The sequence below is a fragment of the Vigna radiata genome, unplaced genomic scaffold (genome assembly GCF_000741045.1).
Source record: "Vigna radiata var. radiata cultivar VC1973A unplaced genomic scaffold, Vradiata_ver6 scaffold_349, whole genome shotgun sequence".
NCBI classification, from domain to species: Eukaryota; Viridiplantae; Streptophyta; class Magnoliopsida; order Fabales; family Fabaceae; genus Vigna; species Vigna radiata.
In genome coordinates, this window is record NW_014541986.1 from 86,072 (window position 1) to 106,624 (window position 20,553).

At 32.5% G+C, this 20,553-nt stretch overlaps 2 protein-coding genes across 2 annotated transcripts; both read left to right on the top strand.

Moving 5' to 3' along the window:
• Positions 1–2,729: 2,729 nt before the first annotated feature.
• Positions 2,730–6,844, top strand: LOC106778749 (LRR receptor-like serine/threonine-protein kinase FEI 1). Its single transcript, XM_014666733.2, has 13 exons — positions 2,730–3,040; positions 3,287–3,422; positions 3,608–3,679; positions 3,767–3,838; positions 3,946–4,017; positions 4,174–4,245; positions 4,339–4,410; positions 4,611–4,717; positions 4,989–5,177; positions 5,266–5,598; positions 5,812–6,060; positions 6,178–6,311; positions 6,385–6,844. The coding sequence occupies exons 1-13, from the start codon at positions 2,956–2,958 to the stop codon at positions 6,607–6,609; spliced, it is 1,818 nt and encodes a 605-aa protein (XP_014522219.1). The 5' UTR covers positions 2,730–2,955; the 3' UTR covers positions 6,610–6,844.
• Positions 6,845–11,594: 4,750 nt separating this feature from the next.
• On the top strand, positions 11,595–13,160 carry LOC106778752 ((-)-isopiperitenol/(-)-carveol dehydrogenase, mitochondrial). The gene is made up of 2 exons (XM_014666737.2): positions 11,595–11,923; positions 12,538–13,160. The coding sequence occupies exons 1-2, from the start codon at positions 11,727–11,729 to the stop codon at positions 13,139–13,141; spliced, it is 801 nt and encodes a 266-aa protein (XP_014522223.1). The 5' UTR covers positions 11,595–11,726; the 3' UTR covers positions 13,142–13,160.
• The last annotated feature ends 7,393 nt before the right edge of the window (positions 13,161–20,553 follow it).

A 20,553-nucleotide genomic window follows, 5' to 3' on the forward strand; every position in this document is an offset into this window, starting at 1 on the left:
TATTGAATTTGTCCCATACTCAAACGGTATTACTGTTTGTTATTAACAATAAATAATATTCAACAATTATAACATTTTGAAATATCTTTGAACACATTGTAGCATTTTGAACAATAATTATAGATAATGAACAATAAATAATAAAAACAATTCCAGATATTATAGCACAAATGATTAAATCCAACTATTTTATGTGACACACAAATTTTTCTAAACATCATCAAACTCATATAAATCATTCTAAAAAAGATTTCTTTCAGATTTATGCTTCATCAAAGTCATATAAATCCAAGTATTTTATGTGACACTCACAATTTCAGATTTCATATAAATAATCAAACTCATATAAATCACAATTTTATGCTCGACAACTATATTTCAGATTTCATCTCAGTAGTTCATCTCAGTAACATCAGCATAATCGGGAGGCATCTCAATAACAATACCAAACTCATATAAATCATTCTAAAAAAGATAAATTAGTACCAACATCAAGTTCATGTTTCATTGTAAAATTATTACCAGATTTCATTCTAAAAACACGAAATTGGAAAACCATTAAGACCCTACTCACGTTCCAAACCAAAAACAAAAACTTGACCACGAGCCAGTGGATTTGTGAATGATATTGCACCACGAAGCTTCGTTTCCCAGCCTGTTGTTTCAGCATAAAGGTGAAGTTCCCAGTTGTTGGGTCAGAGGAGTTCCTCCAAGAAGTCAACACAAAGTCGCGTCCATTTTCATGCTGGGAAGAAACGTGTTTGTTGGGTTTCAGAAGCTTTCCCACACATATCTCATTTAAGAAGAAGAAGTAGTAGTAGTAGTGGTAGTATCCGGATACAAATGTGTGGTAATCGGATAACTTGTTGGCTTTGTGTGAAGAAGAAGGTGTATCCGGATACAAGTGTGTGGTAACCGGATACAACCTTGTTGCCCTCATGCTCGTTGCCGTCCACCATGCCAACGTCCACAACCATGCACGTCCAACTGCATCACCGCCGACTTCACGTAACCTTGCTTCATGCTCGTTGCGTCGTCCACCATGCCAACGTCCACTATGCCAACGTTCAGGAATCTTCACTGTTCTTCAGCTCGTGAATGAACAGGGAAAGTAAATTTGCAGTACTAATATTTCTTATATTTTATGGTTAATGGAATAAGGCAATTATTTGTAAGGGTATTTTAGAGAAAGCATCCTCGATCCCTCCAAATCCTCGCATATATGCGAGTGATGCTACAGTAGATAAATCTCGGTGTTACCTCCAAATCGTCGCTCGCTATTACCTTAAAGTGAACACAATTTTTTTTTAATTAATCGCTCGCTCTTCACTTTAAACAGTATTTTACCTGAAAGTGAACACGTCCTTAATCCCATGTGAATTTATTTGTATTATGAAATTTCATTTATTTTTTACATCGAAGTTTGAAAAAAAAAACTCAAAAATCCAATAAATTATTGGTAAAAAACCAATTTTCTCACTCATAATCACTACCCTAAACATCATTTTTGTCACAATTTGTTCAAAACCATTTACAAATTCTAAGACAAATATATAATTTAAATTACACATTTGAAGGAGAAATCGATAATTAAATGCACATCGAGTTCATTCTCCTAATGGATTGGGAGGGTGAAAAAGCCTTCCCCTCTTTTTCAATCCTTCCTAACAAGTCCAAATACTCTGATCTTAAGTCAAACATTCCATTGACTTCTATTATTCAGAGAGATTAATTTCAAACAATTTAAAAACATTCTCACTAGAAAAAAAAAAGAGAAGCATCCTCGATAATTTAATGTGGATTCTCATGAATTAGGAGAGAAAAAAAAAAAGGGAAGCATCCTCGATAATTTAATGTGGATTCTCATGAATTAGGAAGTAACAATACTCACAAATCAAAATTTTCCTCTTCTTTCATTTTACAACTCACTCTGCTTAATTTTATTTTATTTCCTTTATATAGATAATTAAACGTAATTTTGTATAGGTAAAACGAGTCATATATATTTAATTAATATTATACTGAAATTAGATTTGCTTTTAGTTTGGGATTATGATATTTTGATAATATTTTTTGACAACTTTTTTGATAACTGTACATGTGTTATTATTTTATTAATTTATTTGAATCTATATTTTAAAAAATATTTAAAACAGACCAATCACAAACTCGATGCGTTATAAAAAAATTGTTAAGAAAGTGTTCTTAAAATAACTTTTTCTTTAGTTTGATTAGCATAAGAAAGTAGCTTCTATCTGTTTCAAATGAATGTTTAACCTGTTGAATCGGTTAAAAAGCGAGAGTCATATTTTAAAAACCTCACACAGTGATGGTCACAGTCACATCCAACGGCCTGATATCACCAAAACGATGCTCCATGTTCGAGGCTGCCATTTACCATAATCACCTCGTAAAATGTTCCATGTTTTTCGAACATTGTACGCCGTTTTTCCCTATAAAACGGAGCTACTCTTAAAATTCGAACTGCAGAAGGCCACGCGCTCATCTTCGTAGTTCCAATACTCTCCATCTCTACCTCACACGTGGAACAAATATTCCATAATCACTGGCGAGTACTCTTCTTCACCACTTACGCGCGAGTATGATATAACCTTCAAATTTAATGTTTGAATTTGCTCTGTGGAACGGCTACTTCACTCTGCATCACTTTTTATGTCACCTTTCAAAGACTGCATTTTGGCTTCTCCCTTTGCACGTAAATTAATTTTTATTTATTGGAGTGAAAAAGAAGCATTCCTATAATACATGCTTTCTCGCTCTACATGCTTCAAAAGTTCAAATTATTAGCTTTGCTAGTTTAAACTTTAATCATGGTGACCCTTTGAGGTCCATATTTTCATCACAACTCCACCAACTGGAATCATCACCACTGTTGACACTTTCCACTCCCACCCAGATAAGTTGTGAGCAAAAGTTTCCATTTTGAAGGCTGGAATGGAAATGGGTCGTGTATTGTTGATGCTGTTGGTTTTTTCCACCATAGTTTTATACCCTTGTTCTCTAGCTCTCACGCAAGACGGTGAGAACCTTATTTGAATCTCTTTTGGGTTAAAGTTAAATCCTTTTCTATGTGGGTTTCTTCTTTGATTATTTACTCACTAGGCATCAATCATAGTGTGTTTTCATGTTTGTTGTTTGGGATGAATGATTTGAGGCTTTTGGAAAGTTTATAGTTTCAGCTTTCACCACATCTGTTCTCAAAGATGGGATTAAATAATACACCGTTTAAAGTTTCGAACTTGTGGTTTTTTATTCATCTATTTAGGACACACATTGTTGGAGATCAAAAGCACTTTGAACGATACAAGGAATTATCTGAGCAATTGGAAAAAGTCTGATGAGTCTCACTGTAAATGGACCGGTATCACTTGTCATCCTGGGGAACAACGAGTACGGTCAATGTATGTAAGCAGCACACACTCTTTATTTTCTCTTACAAATCGGTTTGAGAAATAAAAGAGAATTTTCTTCATCAATAATTATTTTCTGAAACTAAATGGCGCTTAAGTTTCTTCATTTCTATCCTGACTTACGAGTTTGAAAATGACATGTTTACACCTCTGTCTGTGTCACTCTTGTGCTTTAGAAATCTACCTTACATGCAACTTGGGGGTATTATATCTCCCAGCATTGGCAAACTCAGCAGACTGCAGAGACTGTAAGTAGTACAAGTTGCGTGTTTCTCCTCTATTCAATAACTTTTCAAAGTAGAGAGATGTAACATCTTGTGTTTGCAATGAATCAGGGCACTTCATCAGAATGGCTTACATGGAATTATTCCTAATGAAATTGGCAATTGTACAGAGCTTAGAGCACTGTAAGTGAAAATTAGTATAGTTTTGTTTGAAATTTGTGTGTGGATAATCATGCATGCTTTCATTTTAATGTTTGGATATGTTTCATGTGATTTCATTTCATTTACAGATATTTGAGAGCTAATTATTTACAAGGAGGCATCCCATCAAATATTGGAAATCTTTCTTATTTACATGTATTGTAAGTCACTCTCTTTTATTTCTGTCCCCAATAAGTTTTGCTCAATTTCTTCGTAATAATAGTCATTGGTGTTTATCTTCCTTTGGGAAGTTTCTTTGTTTGGGCTCTTGATATTTAATTTCTCAATTATCAATCTAATAGAAAGCTAAAATGCAGGGATTTATCAAGTAACTCATTGAAGGGTGCTGTACCATCTTCTATTGGTCGTCTTACACAATTGCGTGTTCTGTAAGTTCATTCTTACATTCAACCGTAGCTTTGGCATAAAGATATCATAGCTTTGTGATTCACAGCATATGCTAATTTATGTGCTTGTCTTAGGAACTTGTCAACTAATTTCTTTTCCGGTGAAATCCCTGACCTTGGAGTACTAAGCACCTTCGGGAACAATGCGTAAGTACACTTTCCCAGTAATGTTATGTACTAATTTAAAACTAATCGCATGGCTTAAACATATATGAAGTAAAATGCAGGGAGTAGCCTTAAATTTTACCTGATAGTAACTTTCCACTTAATTTTCTAAGAAATAATTTAAGTTTTCTTCTTTTTGTTCAATTTAAGCTTCTGTTTGTAAATTCATTGCTTTTGAACAGGTTTATTGGGAACTTAGATCTTTGTGGGCGGCAAGTTCAGAAACCATGTCGGACATCACTTGGTTTCCCAGTGGTGCTACCACATGCAGAAAGTGATGAAGCTGCAGGCAAGTCAAATCCAATGCTATATTTTAGCAAGAATTCTATGTCCTACTACAGTATCTACATATTAATTCTAGATAAGGGTAATGCTAAACAAAAACGAATGTATTAATATCTTGAAAATACAAAAGCATTAAATATTATGTTCCTTTAGTAAGCAGGGAAATCTTGTATTATTTAGAGTAAAACAAAAAATTCTATTTTTAAACACCCTTTGACTTAGTATATTTCTTATAACCAAATTTACCAATAACAGTTTGAATTTGTATGATGCAGTTCCTGCTAAAAGATCTTCACATTATGTGAAGTGGTTGTTAGTTGGTGCAATAACAATAATGGGGCTTGCACTTGTTATAACTCTTTCGTTACTATGGATTTGCTTGCTATCAAAGAAGGAAAGAGCTGCTAGAAAATACATAGAAGTTAAGGATCAAGTCAACCCAGACTCAAGTAGGAAGGATGATGGTATTTCAAAATAGCACTCTCCTATCAAAAAGTAAAAAAAGAAATTGTCTTTTTGTTCTTTGTAAATACTAACATGCTATTGTAACAGGTACAAAACTTATCACCTTCCATGGTGATCTGCCATACACATCATTTGAGATCATAGAAAAGTTGGAGTCTCTTGACGAAGATGATGTGGTAGGATCTGGAGGATTTGGTACCGTATATAGAATGGTGATGAATGATTGTGGTACATTTGCTGTTAAGAGAATTGACAGAAGCCGTGGAGATTCTGATCAGGGTTTTGAGAGGGAACTAGAGATATTGGGTAGCATCAAGCACATAAATCTAGTTAACCTGCGTGGTTACTGCAGACTTCCTTCTACTAAGCTTCTAATCTACGATTATTTGGCCATGGGAAGCTTAGATGATCTCTTGCATGGTATGCACCATTTTGTATAAACCATAACCTGAACTGTTCATAACTGTTGGAGGATCCTCTGGCTCTGATAGAAATGGAAATTTTTATTGCATTGTGTAAGAATGAGGTCTAGGAGAAGAGATGATTTTGTTTATTATGATTTCATTTAATGATGACATTTGTTAACTTCAATTCTCCATTTGCTAACTTTTTGATGAATCCTTTCTGATTTAGAAAACACTGAACAATCACTGAAATGGAGTACACGCCTAAAGATTGCTCTTGGTTCTGCCCGGGGTTTGGCTTACTTGCACCACGACTGCTGCCCGAAAATTGTGCACCGTGACATAAAATCCAGCAACATCCTTCTTGATGAGAACATGGAGCCTCGTGTCTCTGATTTTGGTCTTGCAAAGCTTTTGGTTGATGAAGAGGCCCATGTTACCACAGTGGTTGCTGGCACCTTTGGTTATCTGGCACCAGGTATGTATTTAGTTCCTACACACCAGCAGAATGTCATTTAGATTCTTGAACTGAAAATTTCTATGTATTGTAGAAATAAGTTATGTGGGTCATGATTTTTACTTTTGTGAACATTAGAGTATCTACAAAGTGGAAGAGCAACTGAGAAGTCAGATGTGTATAGTTTTGGAGTTCTGTTGCTAGAACTTGTAACTGGAAAGAGACCAACAGATCCTTCGTTTGCAAGGAGAGGTGTAAATGTTGTTGGTTGGGTAAGGCCTAATCCATTGAATGCAGAAATGAAAGAGGAAGTTGTGTTAGAAAACTAATAACAATTGTTTGCAGATGAACACGTTCCTGAAAGAAAATAGATTGGAGGACGTAGTAGACAAAAGATGTAGTGATTCAGTAGATGCAGAATCTGTGGAGGTAATTCTTGAACTAGCAGCAAGTTGCACTGATGCAAATGCGGATGAACGTCCATCAATGAACCAAGTGTTACAGATACTGGAACAAGAGGTCATGTCTCCCTGCCCAAGTGATTTTTATGAATCACACTCAGATCACTGATAAATGACTCAACCAACTTCAAGATGCTATGCTAACAACGTGGGTCTGTAAATTTGTTGTAGTGAATGACGAATGTGCAACCTTTGTAGTTTAACATTCCAATGCTTTTTGGAAAGACCTGCATTGAAATGATTGTGGTTAATCAACATGAATTTGTTGATTGCAAGAACAGAACAGTTAATCAACATTATTTAATGAACTACAGTTGTTAGTTTTTAATGGTTTTTTTGTCCATGAATCTCGTGTTTCCGAAATCATCATGTTTGTCCAATAGGCACAGATATTAGGCATTTTTGTTGGCAGGGCCCAAATCAAACTAGGTTACAAAATCTTCTATTTTCTTTATCACGTAAGAACGTGACTAATATAGTATGCTTTAACTCATGAGACCAAATCTAATATTAAATTATCACAGCGCCCCAAAATCTGTACCTAATCATATATGTTTTCAAATTGTTTTCAAATTGATGAATTTATTTTAAATTTATTTTTATAAATTTAAGTTTTTAAGTTCATTCTATTTAATTGAACTTTGATTGGATATTAATGAATAATTCTTTATATTTTTAAAATTCAAAATTAAGATTAAGTTACATCATATATAAGGTAAGTTAAGACTTGAAACTTAGTTTATTTAGAGTTTGAGTTAAATTTAAGTCATGTAATTTTGGATTAAGTAAGATTTAATCTATGTTGTTCAACATATACTAAAGTTAAGTTAGTCTAAACTTGACCTAAGTCAAATTGAGAAGGGATGGACTCGACTTTAAATTAGGTTTTAGGTTACACTAAATTCAAGCTAAGTTAGATCAAATTTACTCCAGTCTTGACTAAGTTAGACTTTAGTTAAGTTAAATTGCGTTAGTAGAACTATGTCAAGTTGGTCGGTTGAGTCCAAATTTGGTTAAATCAAGTTGAGTCTAGGTTAGATAGAATAAGATTAGGTCTAGATCAAGTAGAGTTATGGTCGATCTAAGTTAGATTGAATTAAGTCAAACCTAAGTTAAAGTTGGTTGAGTCAACTCAAGTCCATAATGAACCTACTAAGCCCAAGTCCAAGTTGGGTTGAATAATCTCAGTTGCACTTAAAATTGAATATCCATGAACCCAATTCAAAGTTGGGTTGAATAATCTCACCTCCACTTAAAGTTGAATAGTCAAACATTGTTTCTATTTTTATATAACAATTATGTTTGCAAATTGAGAAATTGTAACATCCCATTTTAATAGTATAAAACTACTAAAATAAAATATTACATATATGATGATATAACTACCATATGAAAGCAAACCTACACAAGATAAGATCTACACTTGTAGAATCATCTTACTCCCTATCTACTTCACCCTCATCTCTCGTTGGAACGACTGAAAAAACTGTCTCCCCAAACTCACCATTTAGGTGATCATCGCAAAAGAGAAAATAACAAATAGACAAACAACACACAAGCAAGGGTAAGCTAGTGGTAAAACAATTCATCATACTAAATATAATAAAAATTCAATCATACATTTTAGTATACACATGATAAAGCATACATCCTAAATCATATCACAACCTTAGACTTGACTCATCCGGATATAGTATGAATGTTGAATTACGATGGTTCATGAACTTGTGGTGGCCTCTAACAATAGTCATTCAAATCGAAACTCCAACCTATGCCATCCACAAGGTTAGTCTGTCAACACCTATACCCCTAACCGGTGACCATAGACTAGGACCTCGTGCTACTCTCCACCATATAACAATCCATCTCTACTTGAGATTGAGGTTATTGAGAGCTTTAGGATAAATCTTCAGATTAACTCCGACCATTCATACAAACAACACTATAGGACACCACCATGTAACCTCTCCACGAGGATCATGGAATTACGTCCATCAACACCCTTCAATTCATTCACAAACTACTCATCATAATATTCATATACATAATTTTCATTCTCATATACACCATATACATATTCATTCACTTTTACATTGCATACCAACATAAAAGACCACTGATCATGCATTGAAATACCATAAACAACCTAGTAAGTTATCAGAAAGCACTTAAAACATAAGCATAGAAGTACACAACGTGGTTGATGTGTGAATAAAATGTAATTGCACTCATATATCAATTTAGGCCATTTGTATACATAATTATATTAATTGAATGATTTCATCATGCATTATCTTTGTTTCAGATCATATACTTGGGTTTTGAGTATTTCTTATAGATTGGTGTTTCTAAGTGTTAAAATCACAATTTAGAAAGAATTGATGTTTAAGATGCAGAGTTAAAACCAAAAAGTTTCACAACCTAATTGTGAATGTTTTCACAACATGTGGATTTGTCTCGAGAGAAACAAATTAAAAACCAACAAGTTCAACAATTGAGTTGTGGCTTTTTCCACAACTTGTGGATTTACTTTAGGAAGTGCAAAATTGAAAATAAAAAAGTACACAAACAGATGGTGGATTTTTCCATGAGCAGTGAAAATATTCAGAGCTTAACCTCTCATAGATACACTTGAAATCTCAACTTGGACATTAATTAGAACTCGTCTATCAAACAAATCAAGTAAAACTAGCTCCCTTACTTAACACCGACGATACAAAGCTTTAAGAACACTCCAATTACTTCTCGTACAAGAAATTTCTAGAAACACCTACTAATCACTAAATTGGAAAAGGAAAAAATCCTTAGAACCTTAGATTTACCAATAAGCTCAAAGAACAACACAAGACACACATTCAATGGAAAGTTCCATGCATTGACTCGATTAAAGAGCGAAAAACAAAAAGGAGCTAAAACTTACATGTTATATTGCATAAACTGATCAGATAAGAATGTAGACCTCATCGTCATAGTCGATTAGGCACCTCTTGATCGTGAAAGAGGTGAAACTCTTAGAGAGAAGGTATATAACTCTAGAAAAATACTTTGTAGAGAGATGATGTGTTTTAAAATAATGAAACTCTTGTATAACAATTCCTTTTATATTAAAATCTTTTAATATTATAATAATAGAGTCTCATTATTTTTAACTCACTATCACTTCTAAAATATCATTTTTTAGGTCTTCACCCAAATGATACAAAAAGATGAAGATGGTTTCGTGTAAATTGTATAGGATCTCATACAATTATACTTTCACTAATTTGAAAAAAAGAGTGTATATATGGTTTCATTGACAGATTATTCAAAAATAGTTATAGTATCATCAATTTAAACTACAAAAGGATTTCTTAATTATAATTGCTCGGAAGTCCCAATTTTCTTTCAATATCATGATTGAAAGGTATGACAGAGGCTTAAAATCTAGCTAATTAATTGCAAATTAATTCAAAAACTAATAACTAATTAAAAAAATTGTTAGACTAATTTATGTCTTTTCTTCTAGAATCAGATCATTATATTCCATGTGTAATTTGATACTTTAAAACTGATTAAGTACTAATGAAAAAATAAAATTTATGATAGAAACCTATTATTACCGATAAAATTCGTCAACTCATAATAGGTTGATCAGTGATATATTAGTAATAAAAGTAAAATTTATTATGACTAGTTATAATACATTTTTGAAGACGAGTTATAATATATTAACATGATGACAAAATTGAAAATAAGTTTAAACAAATCTATAAAGACCTGTCGTAATATTTTTTTATAACAATTAACTTAGTAAGTATAATACATGAGACAAACTTGAAATGTTCTGAAAAATATATTATCACTAATTTTAGATAACCTATCATAATATCTCTTAAATGTCATTTTCACATTCCCCACATCTTCACTCTTCACATTCTCTAATTTCTCCTGCATCATTTTTTTTCTCGTTTATTATTTCAGATCACCAAACCATCCACATCGAATTCCTCGGTCACGGTGGATCACCAAATCCCTAATCTAGTTCACGTTTCTTGCATCCACATCGAGTTTGCCGGAAGCATCTACTAAGAGTAGAGTTCCCAAATCCTTAATTTTTCGTTCATATTCTCCTTTTGTTGTAAAGTTTTTTGGTCCACCGTGGGTGATTTCACCTGCTTCAAAAGAGCTTTGTAGATTTAAACTTTCCTGCTCCACCTGAAGACAACCTAGTTGTTATACATGAAAAGTTTTACTCAAAATTAGGTCTTGAAAGAAGGTATTGGTATTTTTAAAATTACCAACACAACTTAGAATACTATTGTGACTAAAGATAATTATTATGCTTGTATATTTTATTTCGCAATCAAGAAAAGGAGTACCCTCTATTGTAATTAATCCTTAAAAGGAAGAACATGGCACACCAGAACAGATTCCACTGGTAAATTTGCAAATGTAGAAAAATGGAATAGTTACAATCTGCAGAAATCAAATATTTAAATATTATTATTTCACTCATATACCAGTTTGTGTAAACAAACATTATTTATCAATAATGAGAATAAATCTTATCACTTTACCCTTTTACACTCAATGATTTGAAATGATAATAATAATAATAATAATAATGAATATATATATAACATTATATTGAAAAATATATGTATTAAAGTATTATATTGTAATTTTCTTTATGAATTTATTTTAATACTAATATGCAGCTAGAATATACAAATTTTACATTATAAAAGTAAATAATTAAGAAAACATTTGTTTTTCATTAATATTTGTTTTCATAATAAATTAAATAATAAATGAAAAAATTAATTTATAAAATTAATTTAAAATTTTGATATTTTATGAAATAACTTATTTTAATCCATTTTTTAAAATATAATTTTTATCTGATAATAACTTTTTATTTTAATTTAAAATTTATTTTAACATATTTTAAAATTAAATTATTTCTATAAAAATATTTTACAAATTATCTTTTAAAAATGTAACACAAATTTGTGGATTACATCCACTTTTTTTTCTCAATCTAAATAATATATTTTTATCTGTCCTTATCTCTTTGCCCTTTATTCATAGAAAGCATAATAAGAAAACGACGGCCAAAGTGATGGGCGTGAGAGCGTGACCCCAGAAATTGCTGGGTGAAATAATAAGTGTCATTCTCTCCGGGAACGGTGTATATATATATATGAGCATACCAGATTATGCCTTCACCCAGGAACTAATAAAGAAATGGGTGACTCAGCTAACTCAATGCAGAACGGTGCCCAAAAGTTGGCCGGAAAAGTTGCCATTGTCACCGGCGGAGCCAGCGGCATAGGCGAAGAGACGGCGCGTCTGTTCGCTAACCATGGTGCGCGAATGGTGGTGATTGCAGACATCCAAGATCAACTGGGCAACCAAGTTGCAGCATCCATTGGCTCTCACAGGTACCATAAATTATTGCATAATCTTACTATAGAAATAAAATAACACCACAAAATTTCTCATAAGCATTTAGAGTATAAATTAGATAAGAGAAAATAGATTACACTATAATCAATTACCATAATTTTCGTGATTTATTATATTTTTTATCGATAATTATTAGTTTGTAGTATTCTATTATATTAAAATATAGTTTTTTAATTTTTAAGAAACTCAACTTTTAATTAAGGAAGTAGGGAGAAAAGAAATAGACATAAAACATGTAAATCATAGTTTGACTAAAATGTATAAATATACAGTAGGTCAAATTGATTAATTTAAATATCTATATCTGTGGTGGAAAAACATGTTAAGATCTGTCAGTCATAACAATTTCTTCATTAATAACAACCACAAATTGGTAATGGTTATTTTGGAACGTGACCAAGTATAATAAAGTTAACAAAATTAAAGCAAGCACGTGTAAAATGTTGTAGATTCCACTATCAGCTATCTATTCTAATGTCTACCAAACAACCCAACACAGCTTATAAAGATTTAAAATTAAAGTTTAATGAGTAAAAATCATTAATAAAAATTTGGATAAAATAATTATAAAGAAAGTGTTATACTACAGATGCAGCTATATCCGTTGTGATGTGAGAGAGGAAGAGCAAGTGAAAGAGCTGGTGGATTCAACGGTCAACGCTTATGGTCAATTGGACGTGATGTTCAGCAATGCCGGCGTCGTTAGTCCCTCCAACCAGACAATCCTCGACCTCGACTTTTCCCAGTTCGACCGTCTCTTCGCGGTCAACGCCAGGGGCATGGCGGCGTGTGTGAAGCACGCCGCGCGCTCGATGGTGGAGCGGCGCGTGAGGGGCAGCATCATATGCACAGCGAGCGTGGCGGCGTCGCAGGGGAGCGTGGGGCGCACGGACTACGTGATGTCGAAGCACGCGGTGAAAGGGCTGGTGCGTTGCGCGAGTATGCAGCTGGGGGTGCACGGCATCAGGGTGAACTGCGTCTCACCGAGTGGATTGGTCACGCCCTTGACGCGTGCGGCGCACGCGACGATGGAGATCGAAGAGCTGCAGAAACTGTATGAGCAGAGCTCCAGGTTGAAAGGCGTGGCTTTGAGCCCCAAAAATGTTGCGGATGCGGTGCTGTTCCTGGCGTCCGGTGACTCCGAGTTTGTAACCGGACACGATCTTGTGGTGGACGGTAGTTTTTCGTGGTGATGAGTAAAGTTAGTCTTTATCGTCTGTCTCGTCCTTTTCCCTTTCCGTTGTTTGTCGGAAAATGATATTTTGACATTTGACACTATTTTGACACTGTACACGAGTCAAAATATGATTGGACAATTTCAAATTAAAAAAAAACTGAGATAAGGACATATTTTGAAGAAAAAGATCAAAGTTTTTTTTAAAATTTGAAATCGTCCAACCACATTTTGACACGTGTGCAATGTTAAAATGATGTCAAAAAATTAGTGTTAAAATATTATTTTCCTTGTTTGTCTGATTGAAAATTAAGGAAAATATAAGTTGACACCCTTTTTTTAACACTCATTTGACAACGCCAGATGATGTCTATGCATTGGCTCCAAATTTTAATGCTTTTCCGACTTAAGTGAGGGCAAACTGAGAAATACCAAAAAAAGAATTTTCAGATTTGGCGCACCCTTTTCATTTTCACGGTTTCAGATTTCATCACTCTCGTTCTCGTTCTCTGGTTGTCTTCCTCTAGTTCTCGTACTCTGGTCGTCTTCTCGGAATCGTGGTCTCGTTCTCAGGCATTATCGTTGTTCTCGTGGTCTCGGAATCGTGGTCTCTTTCTCGTGCTCTCGGAATCGTGGTGTCGTTCTCAGTTCTTAGGCTTTGTCGGTGCTTGGGTATTGTGGTTTTGTTCTTATATTTGGGGTAAATGGAACTGGAAACTTACTACAATCTCATCTTCAATAGAGAAGTATTGGTTTGTAGCGAAACCTAACTATTTTTTGGTCATTGTTATCACTGTAGGTCCAATGGCATCAAGAAAACAAAGTGTAAGATGATATCATAATATAAGTTCACATTAATGGATGTCACTGTAATATTAACCACCCAATATCGGTGTGAACCACATTAGACATCCACAATTTAAGTTCAAGTTATGTTGTTTTTATATTTCATCAAAAGTGTTTTTATGCTTTCTTCGAATGAATGAATGTGGGTGAACTATTGAAAATTGTGTCTTGTCTCCATCATCAAGTAAAGCAACATTATTATGCACTATAAGATGACAATAAAACTTGAGAAAAACAGCAACTAATACCGTGGTCCCCTGTGAACAAAATATGGGTTCCCTATGAAGAACTTTGTGTCTAAATCACGAAAACAACTCGTGTAATCGTTTACGACATTGTGGTAAACGATTACCACAGCTGTTTCTGCATAAATTCTTATAGGACATGATTTGGGGGCTTCCAATCAACATCATACCTTCCTTGCCTACCCAAACATGAACAAACACGCTAACAACACCTCCCAAGCAGTAAATGACACCAAAACAGGTCTAAAACTTGAGAAAAACAACAACAATACCGTGGTCCCCTGTGAACAAAATATGGGTTCCCTGTGAAGAACTTTGTGTCCAAAACACGAAAATAGCTCGCGTAATCGTTTACGACACTGTGGTAAACGATTGCCACAGCTGTTTCTGCATAAATTCTTCTAGAACATGATTTGGGGGCTTCCACTCAACATCATACCTTCCTTGCCTACCCAAACATGAACAAACACGCTAACAACACCTCCCAAGCAGTAAATGACACCAAAACAGGTCCAAAACTTGAGAAAAACAACAACAAATACCGCGGTCCCCTGTGAACAAAATATGGGTTCTCTGTGAACAACTGTGTGTCCAAATCACGAAAACAGCTCTGGTAATCATTTACGACACTGTGGTAAACGATTACCACAGCAGTTTCTGCATAACTTCTTCTAAAACATGCACTAAGTTCTTTTTGTTAACAAAACACATTTCTTATGTATGTAAAGCAATCCTTCTTTCCTTCATCCTTCAAATAAATTAATACAACATTTCTATGAAAACTTTATTAATTAAAAATTCAAACAAAACCAGATTTCCCATTTACAATTTGAAACGCAATTTACTATCTAAGTAACAATATGACAATGAAGGCAAATTGCATTTTTTTCACATTAAACATAATAAAAACCAAATTACAAAAAATATGTTCATGTTACATATGTCNTAAGAAAGCTATCAAAAGTTATACACAGTTCACTCATTTTTTATTCTAAGCAATCCTACGTAAGGAGTCCTAAGCGCTCTACTCTTGTAACGCCTACGTGACCCCATCCTCACATATGTCTTCGNTGGAGGAGGATCGGTGGACATGCCTCCCGGGGAGATGCNTCCAGGGGAGATGCCTCCAGGGAAGATGGACGGTTCTTCATGTGGCACACTGTGTCCACCTTCATGTGGTCTTCTTCGTCTAGATTTCTCAAATGCGACCTCTTNCTCCAACACAAGCACCCTCCTTTTAAGTTTTGCCACAATACTTTGTTGTTGGTGTAAACTTTGCATAAAACGCTCTCTACGTTTTCTCTTAAGTTCCTTCTTTGTTGATGCCTTGTCATCTTTCAATTTTTGTGTTGGTTCATCCTTCAAATCAGTCTTATCCTTCATTGGACCAACATCATCATTAACCTGAAATTCAACAATTCAAATCATTGTAGGAACACATATATAATAACAAAATTCACTCTAACAAAAATTACTCTAACATTAAACCACATACCGGACCAGTTTCCAATGCTCGTTTCACCACCTTGTCTCCTAAATTTATATTAATCCAATGCAATATTCTTGGATTTTTTTGTATTGCACCTTTGGGAGGAATGAAATTCTCACAAAACCATACCTACACAAAATTTATCATGTTAATCAATAACTCAATGCAAGCCACAAAACCAAATTCTATTATAAAATTTGAACTGAATAAAGATAACTTACTTGCAACATGTAAATACAACCATTTACATAAATATTGGTTGTGGCTTTTCCTTTCTTCAGAGCATCTGAAGCTTTGTTCAGACCACGTACCAAATATCGATAAACTAAACTACCCCAACAATAATTACCTAAACCATTTAAATTATCAACAATTTCAAATAGTATGGGAAAGACTCTTCCACTACGTTGGGGAAATAATATCTCACAAATCTCAACTAATATGTACAAGCTACAAAAAGGGGTACAAGGAATTTTTTTTCCTTTCTTCATCATACATTTGTAAACCAAATTCAAATCTCTTGTTCTATTCCCAATGTATTTGACACATCTACTTAATCTCATTTCCCCGTTTAAATTAATTTCTTTTCTATCTAAACTCAACCCCAACCCTAAACAAAATTCTTTCTTATTCATAGGAACAATTTTCTCTCCAATTAAGAAATCGCTACTTGAATCTACCCATTTGAAGACTAACTCACTCAATATTTTCCTACCAACTTTAACATTATCAATAAAATCTAAAAACCATCCAAAAGGAGTGCCAGCAATCAGTGACCAGTGATCCTTTGTCAGACGTTTGTTCAAACCATATATGTACTTGGTTGAAACAGAGTGACGAACTGTCAACTGCATACAAAAACCAAAAATAAAAAATTAAAAACCCTAAATCAAAAACAACACACAAAACCAAAACTGAATATACAAAAACCTAAACTCCAAAACCCACAAACCATTGACGCGCTTATCTTGGAAGAAGAACTCGTCATTTCGCAAAACGAACACACCACGAACCAAAAGACGCAACGACAGCGAGACCCACACTGCTTACGAAGGCTAACAGCCAACGACAACGACCAAGGCGAAAACGAAGGCAATAAAATGGCGAGAGTGAAGGCAGCAGAAGGGCGAAAGCAAACCCAAGTTCGAATACAGAAATGGGAAGAATGAGTTTTTCAAATTTGATGAAACAGGATGAAAGACAATGTTAATTTCAGAGAAATATGGGACAAGGGCAAACTTGGAATCAAAAACTTCAAAGCTCTGCCTCCAAAATGACGTCACAATTTCACTTTTTTTTTTAAAATCCACACCCAATCACATGCTGACACGTGACGCTGTTAAAAGAGTGTTAAAAATATGGTGTCAAAATATCGGGATCCGAAAATTAATTGTTAATTTTCAGAGAAGTGTGTTTGAAATTTTACGTGTGAAAGTAAAGATTATCATAAATTGTTTTAGTAAAATTGATTATCTTTTGTTAATTTTTGTACTTTTAGTCTACTAAATCTTTTCAACACAACTTGGGTTGGTAGAATGAAGATTTCGAAGATATAAGACAAGATATATATTTTTCTTTTTTATTTTTTTGGTTTTGATGATAAATCTTATGTTTTACTAGTGGTACTATATATATTTTATTGTTATCCATTACATTGATTTAAACAAAATAAATAGAAACATTAATTAATTATCATTAACATAATTGAATATATTGTAAATTGTAAAAGTAGACTCAGTGAGTTAATGTAATAATAATAGATTATTTATCTGGACTTTATTTGAAATTTAAACATGCGAAGATAATTCATTATCAGTAAAATAATTAATTAGATTAATCGGATTGAATTTTTATATTTAATTAGAATAATATAAACAATTATATTTTATAATATTTTTTTATTAAATATATTTTTTTTATAAAAAATTTTGTATATTATGAAGAAAAATGTGAGACCAATAATACTTTTGGAAAGTTTCACATGTATAAGATAAACTAGAAAGTAGATGTTGATTATTATATAATGGAGTAAGTATGGTGTTTCTTCCGTTTTAGGGTTTCAAGTTATATTTTTGTGTATCTTTGTTTTTTTAACTTATTTATGATAATACTTTTAATTGATGATGCATTTTTTTTTAAAAAAAAATCAAATAAGAACTTTCTAATAAGCAAAGGATGAAGTTATGATATAAAAAATTGATAATAGTTTGTCGTGAAGACATTTGGTAAAAATATTATACAATCTCTTACTTTTAACTTTTTGGAATATTTATCAATACGGGTAATAATTTTTCTTAATATTTTGTATTTTTATACCCAAGTTTGATGTATTCATTTGGTATATACATGTTTGTGGTATTGTTGATAAGTTTTCAAGAATATTTATGGTTTGTTTTGCATGAGAAATGTAATCGTAGTCTAATATCCAAGATAGTGGAACAATCTCGCCAAGATTATAATGATTGAAACTTGATATGCATTTTGATATAATTTAGTCAATATAAAAATAGGTGTCATCCTTCTTAACATTTTCTTACACTTTTAGTGATTTATGCATCTTTGGTTTGATGTATGATTCTATTTTTTACTTCAATATCTTTTATCAAGTGTTACGAGAAACTTTTTTTCAGATTTATTAATCAACCAAAAGTTTTAAAATATCAATTCACCTATTTCAATAGTGTATGTTTTTCTTTACAATTGAATACTAGTAATTCAAATTAAAAGGTCCTAAGGATGGGAGTATGAGATTTCATTGTCAATTTTCTTTTAATTTTATTAAATATGTAAGCTCTAAGGATTTTGCTTTTTGAATTGCAAACGAAAAAAAAAAAGGTCATTATAATGTTAGTGCCAAAAACATTATAATTTTTTCTTACTTATACTTTTTTAATTGCAAAATTTCAAAATGTGTCAATGAAAAGAAAACATGAGATGTTTTTGAGTTTATTCATGAAAAAATATAAGAGGTCAAATGTGAAACACTCTTTTATAAGTATATGAGATGTTAATGAGACTTTAAGATGAAAACATTTATGATGTGTAGAAACAACTCACTAACATAGTGAATCACATGGAAAAGAAGTTCGACAAAAAGAAAATTGAATTATAAAACATTTGAATAGACTCTGACAGCCTAGAATCACAAAAAAGTTGTAATAAAAAAATCTCATCACTTACATTATTTGTTAAAGTAAGAGAGCCTAAGTTGAAGCTAGAAGAAGAAGAAAAAAAAAATGAGGAAGGATGAAAATAGATTGTAAAAAAGAAGAGAAAGAATCACATAATGCATCTAACATTGATATAAATATTTTAACGAAAAAGCTCTCAATGATATTAAGAAACAATAACATGAACAAGTATCTTCAACCAAAGAAAAGCCACACGACATCACAACAAAGGTCAAGATTATTTTATACATATTTTGTATGTGTGATTATATTAAACATGATTGTACTTTGTTTAATATAAAACAAGTTGAAGAGATAAATCACTAAAAGAAAAGTTGGTATTAGTGACGGTTAAAATCCATTCATAACGCTTAAAATCATTAAGGAGAGGAGTCGAAGGTGGTGCAACGGTGGCGATGACTATATGATAGAGCAACGTAAATGTTGGAAAAATCACACTATACACACTCATAACGTGATCCACACAAATAATTTTACTCTTCAATCCATTGTGGGTGATTTTCATTAAACTTTAGCAACCTTTAAATAGGTGCAAATTGGGCCTTGGGCCAAATACAAATAATAAAAACTGACAATAAATTATCAATTTACTTAAAAATAAAATTTGCTTATTCTATATAAAATAATATTCTACCTAGATAAACAGAAAACCATAACTACCCATTCCTATTTTATCTCTATCAAATTAAACCAAATATTACTAGACCCAAAACTAATAAAATAATAAATCTCTAAAATTTAACAAGTAAAGGTGGAGGTAGTGGTGGCAATGGAGGAGAAAAAGGAAGAGTGAGAGAAGGAGGAGTATGAGAAGTAGGGGAGGAGAAATTGGAAGAAGAAATAAATGGAAAAATGAAAGGAAAAAGAAGGGAAGAGAAAGAAGAAGAATTAGATCGTGATATTTACTGATAGATATTTATCGACATATTTTTTTCTTGGATTTTTTGTCATCAGTAATTACTGACGAATTTCATATTTTGTCGATAAAATTTAGTGATGAACATTTTACTAGCTAATTTTATTGTCAGAATTGATCAAAAAATACTTTTTGTTGGTAATTCAAAATTCTAATGTATCGACATATTTATTTTTGTCAATAAAATCTGTCAATAAATGTTATTTTATCGACAAATTTATTCTTATCAGTACTATTTTATTGATAATTAAAGAACTTTTTGTAGTTAATTATATACGATCTTGAGAAAAAAGAAAACCTACATTATTTTAAAAGTAATTACTTCATGATGTAAAATTATACTTTGATTGCAAAATTTCAAAATGTTTCAACTTAAAGAAAATATGAGATGTGTTTGAGGTTACTCATGAAGTAACATAAGAGATCAGATGTGAAACACTCTTATATAAGTATATGAGATGTTTATGAGACTTTAAGATGAAAACATTTATTATGTGTAGAAACAACTCACATGAAAAAGAACTTTGACAAAAGAGAGTTGAATATAATAATTATGAAAATTTGAATAGATTGTGACAACTTATAATCACATCAATTTTGTAATAAAAAAATCTCATCGCCTACATTATTTATTAAAGTAAGAGAGCTTGAGTTAAAATTAGAAGAAGAAGAAAAAAATGAGAAGGATAAAAATATATTGTAAAGAAGAAGAGAAAGAATCACATAATGCATATCACATTGATA

Excerpts from the sequence above, each read along its gene's own strand:
- LOC106778749 (XM_014666733.2), top strand. The coding sequence starts at position 2,956 with ATGGAAATGGGTCGTGTATTGTTGATGCTGTTGGTTTTTTCCACCATA. Across the intron at positions 4,411-4,610 it reads AGCACCTTCGGGAACAATGC|GTTTATTGGGAACTTAGATC; the intron begins GTAAGTACACTT and ends GCTTTTGAACAG. Across the intron at positions 6,312-6,384 it reads GTGTAAATGTTGTTGGTTGG|ATGAACACGTTCCTGAAAGA; the intron begins GTAAGGCCTAAT and ends AATTGTTTGCAG.
- LOC106778752 (XM_014666737.2), top strand. The coding sequence starts at position 11,727 with ATGGGTGACTCAGCTAACTCAATGCAGAACGGTGCCCAAAAGTTGGCC. Across the intron at positions 11,924-12,537 it reads GCATCCATTGGCTCTCACAG|ATGCAGCTATATCCGTTGTG; the intron begins GTACCATAAATT and ends GTTATACTACAG.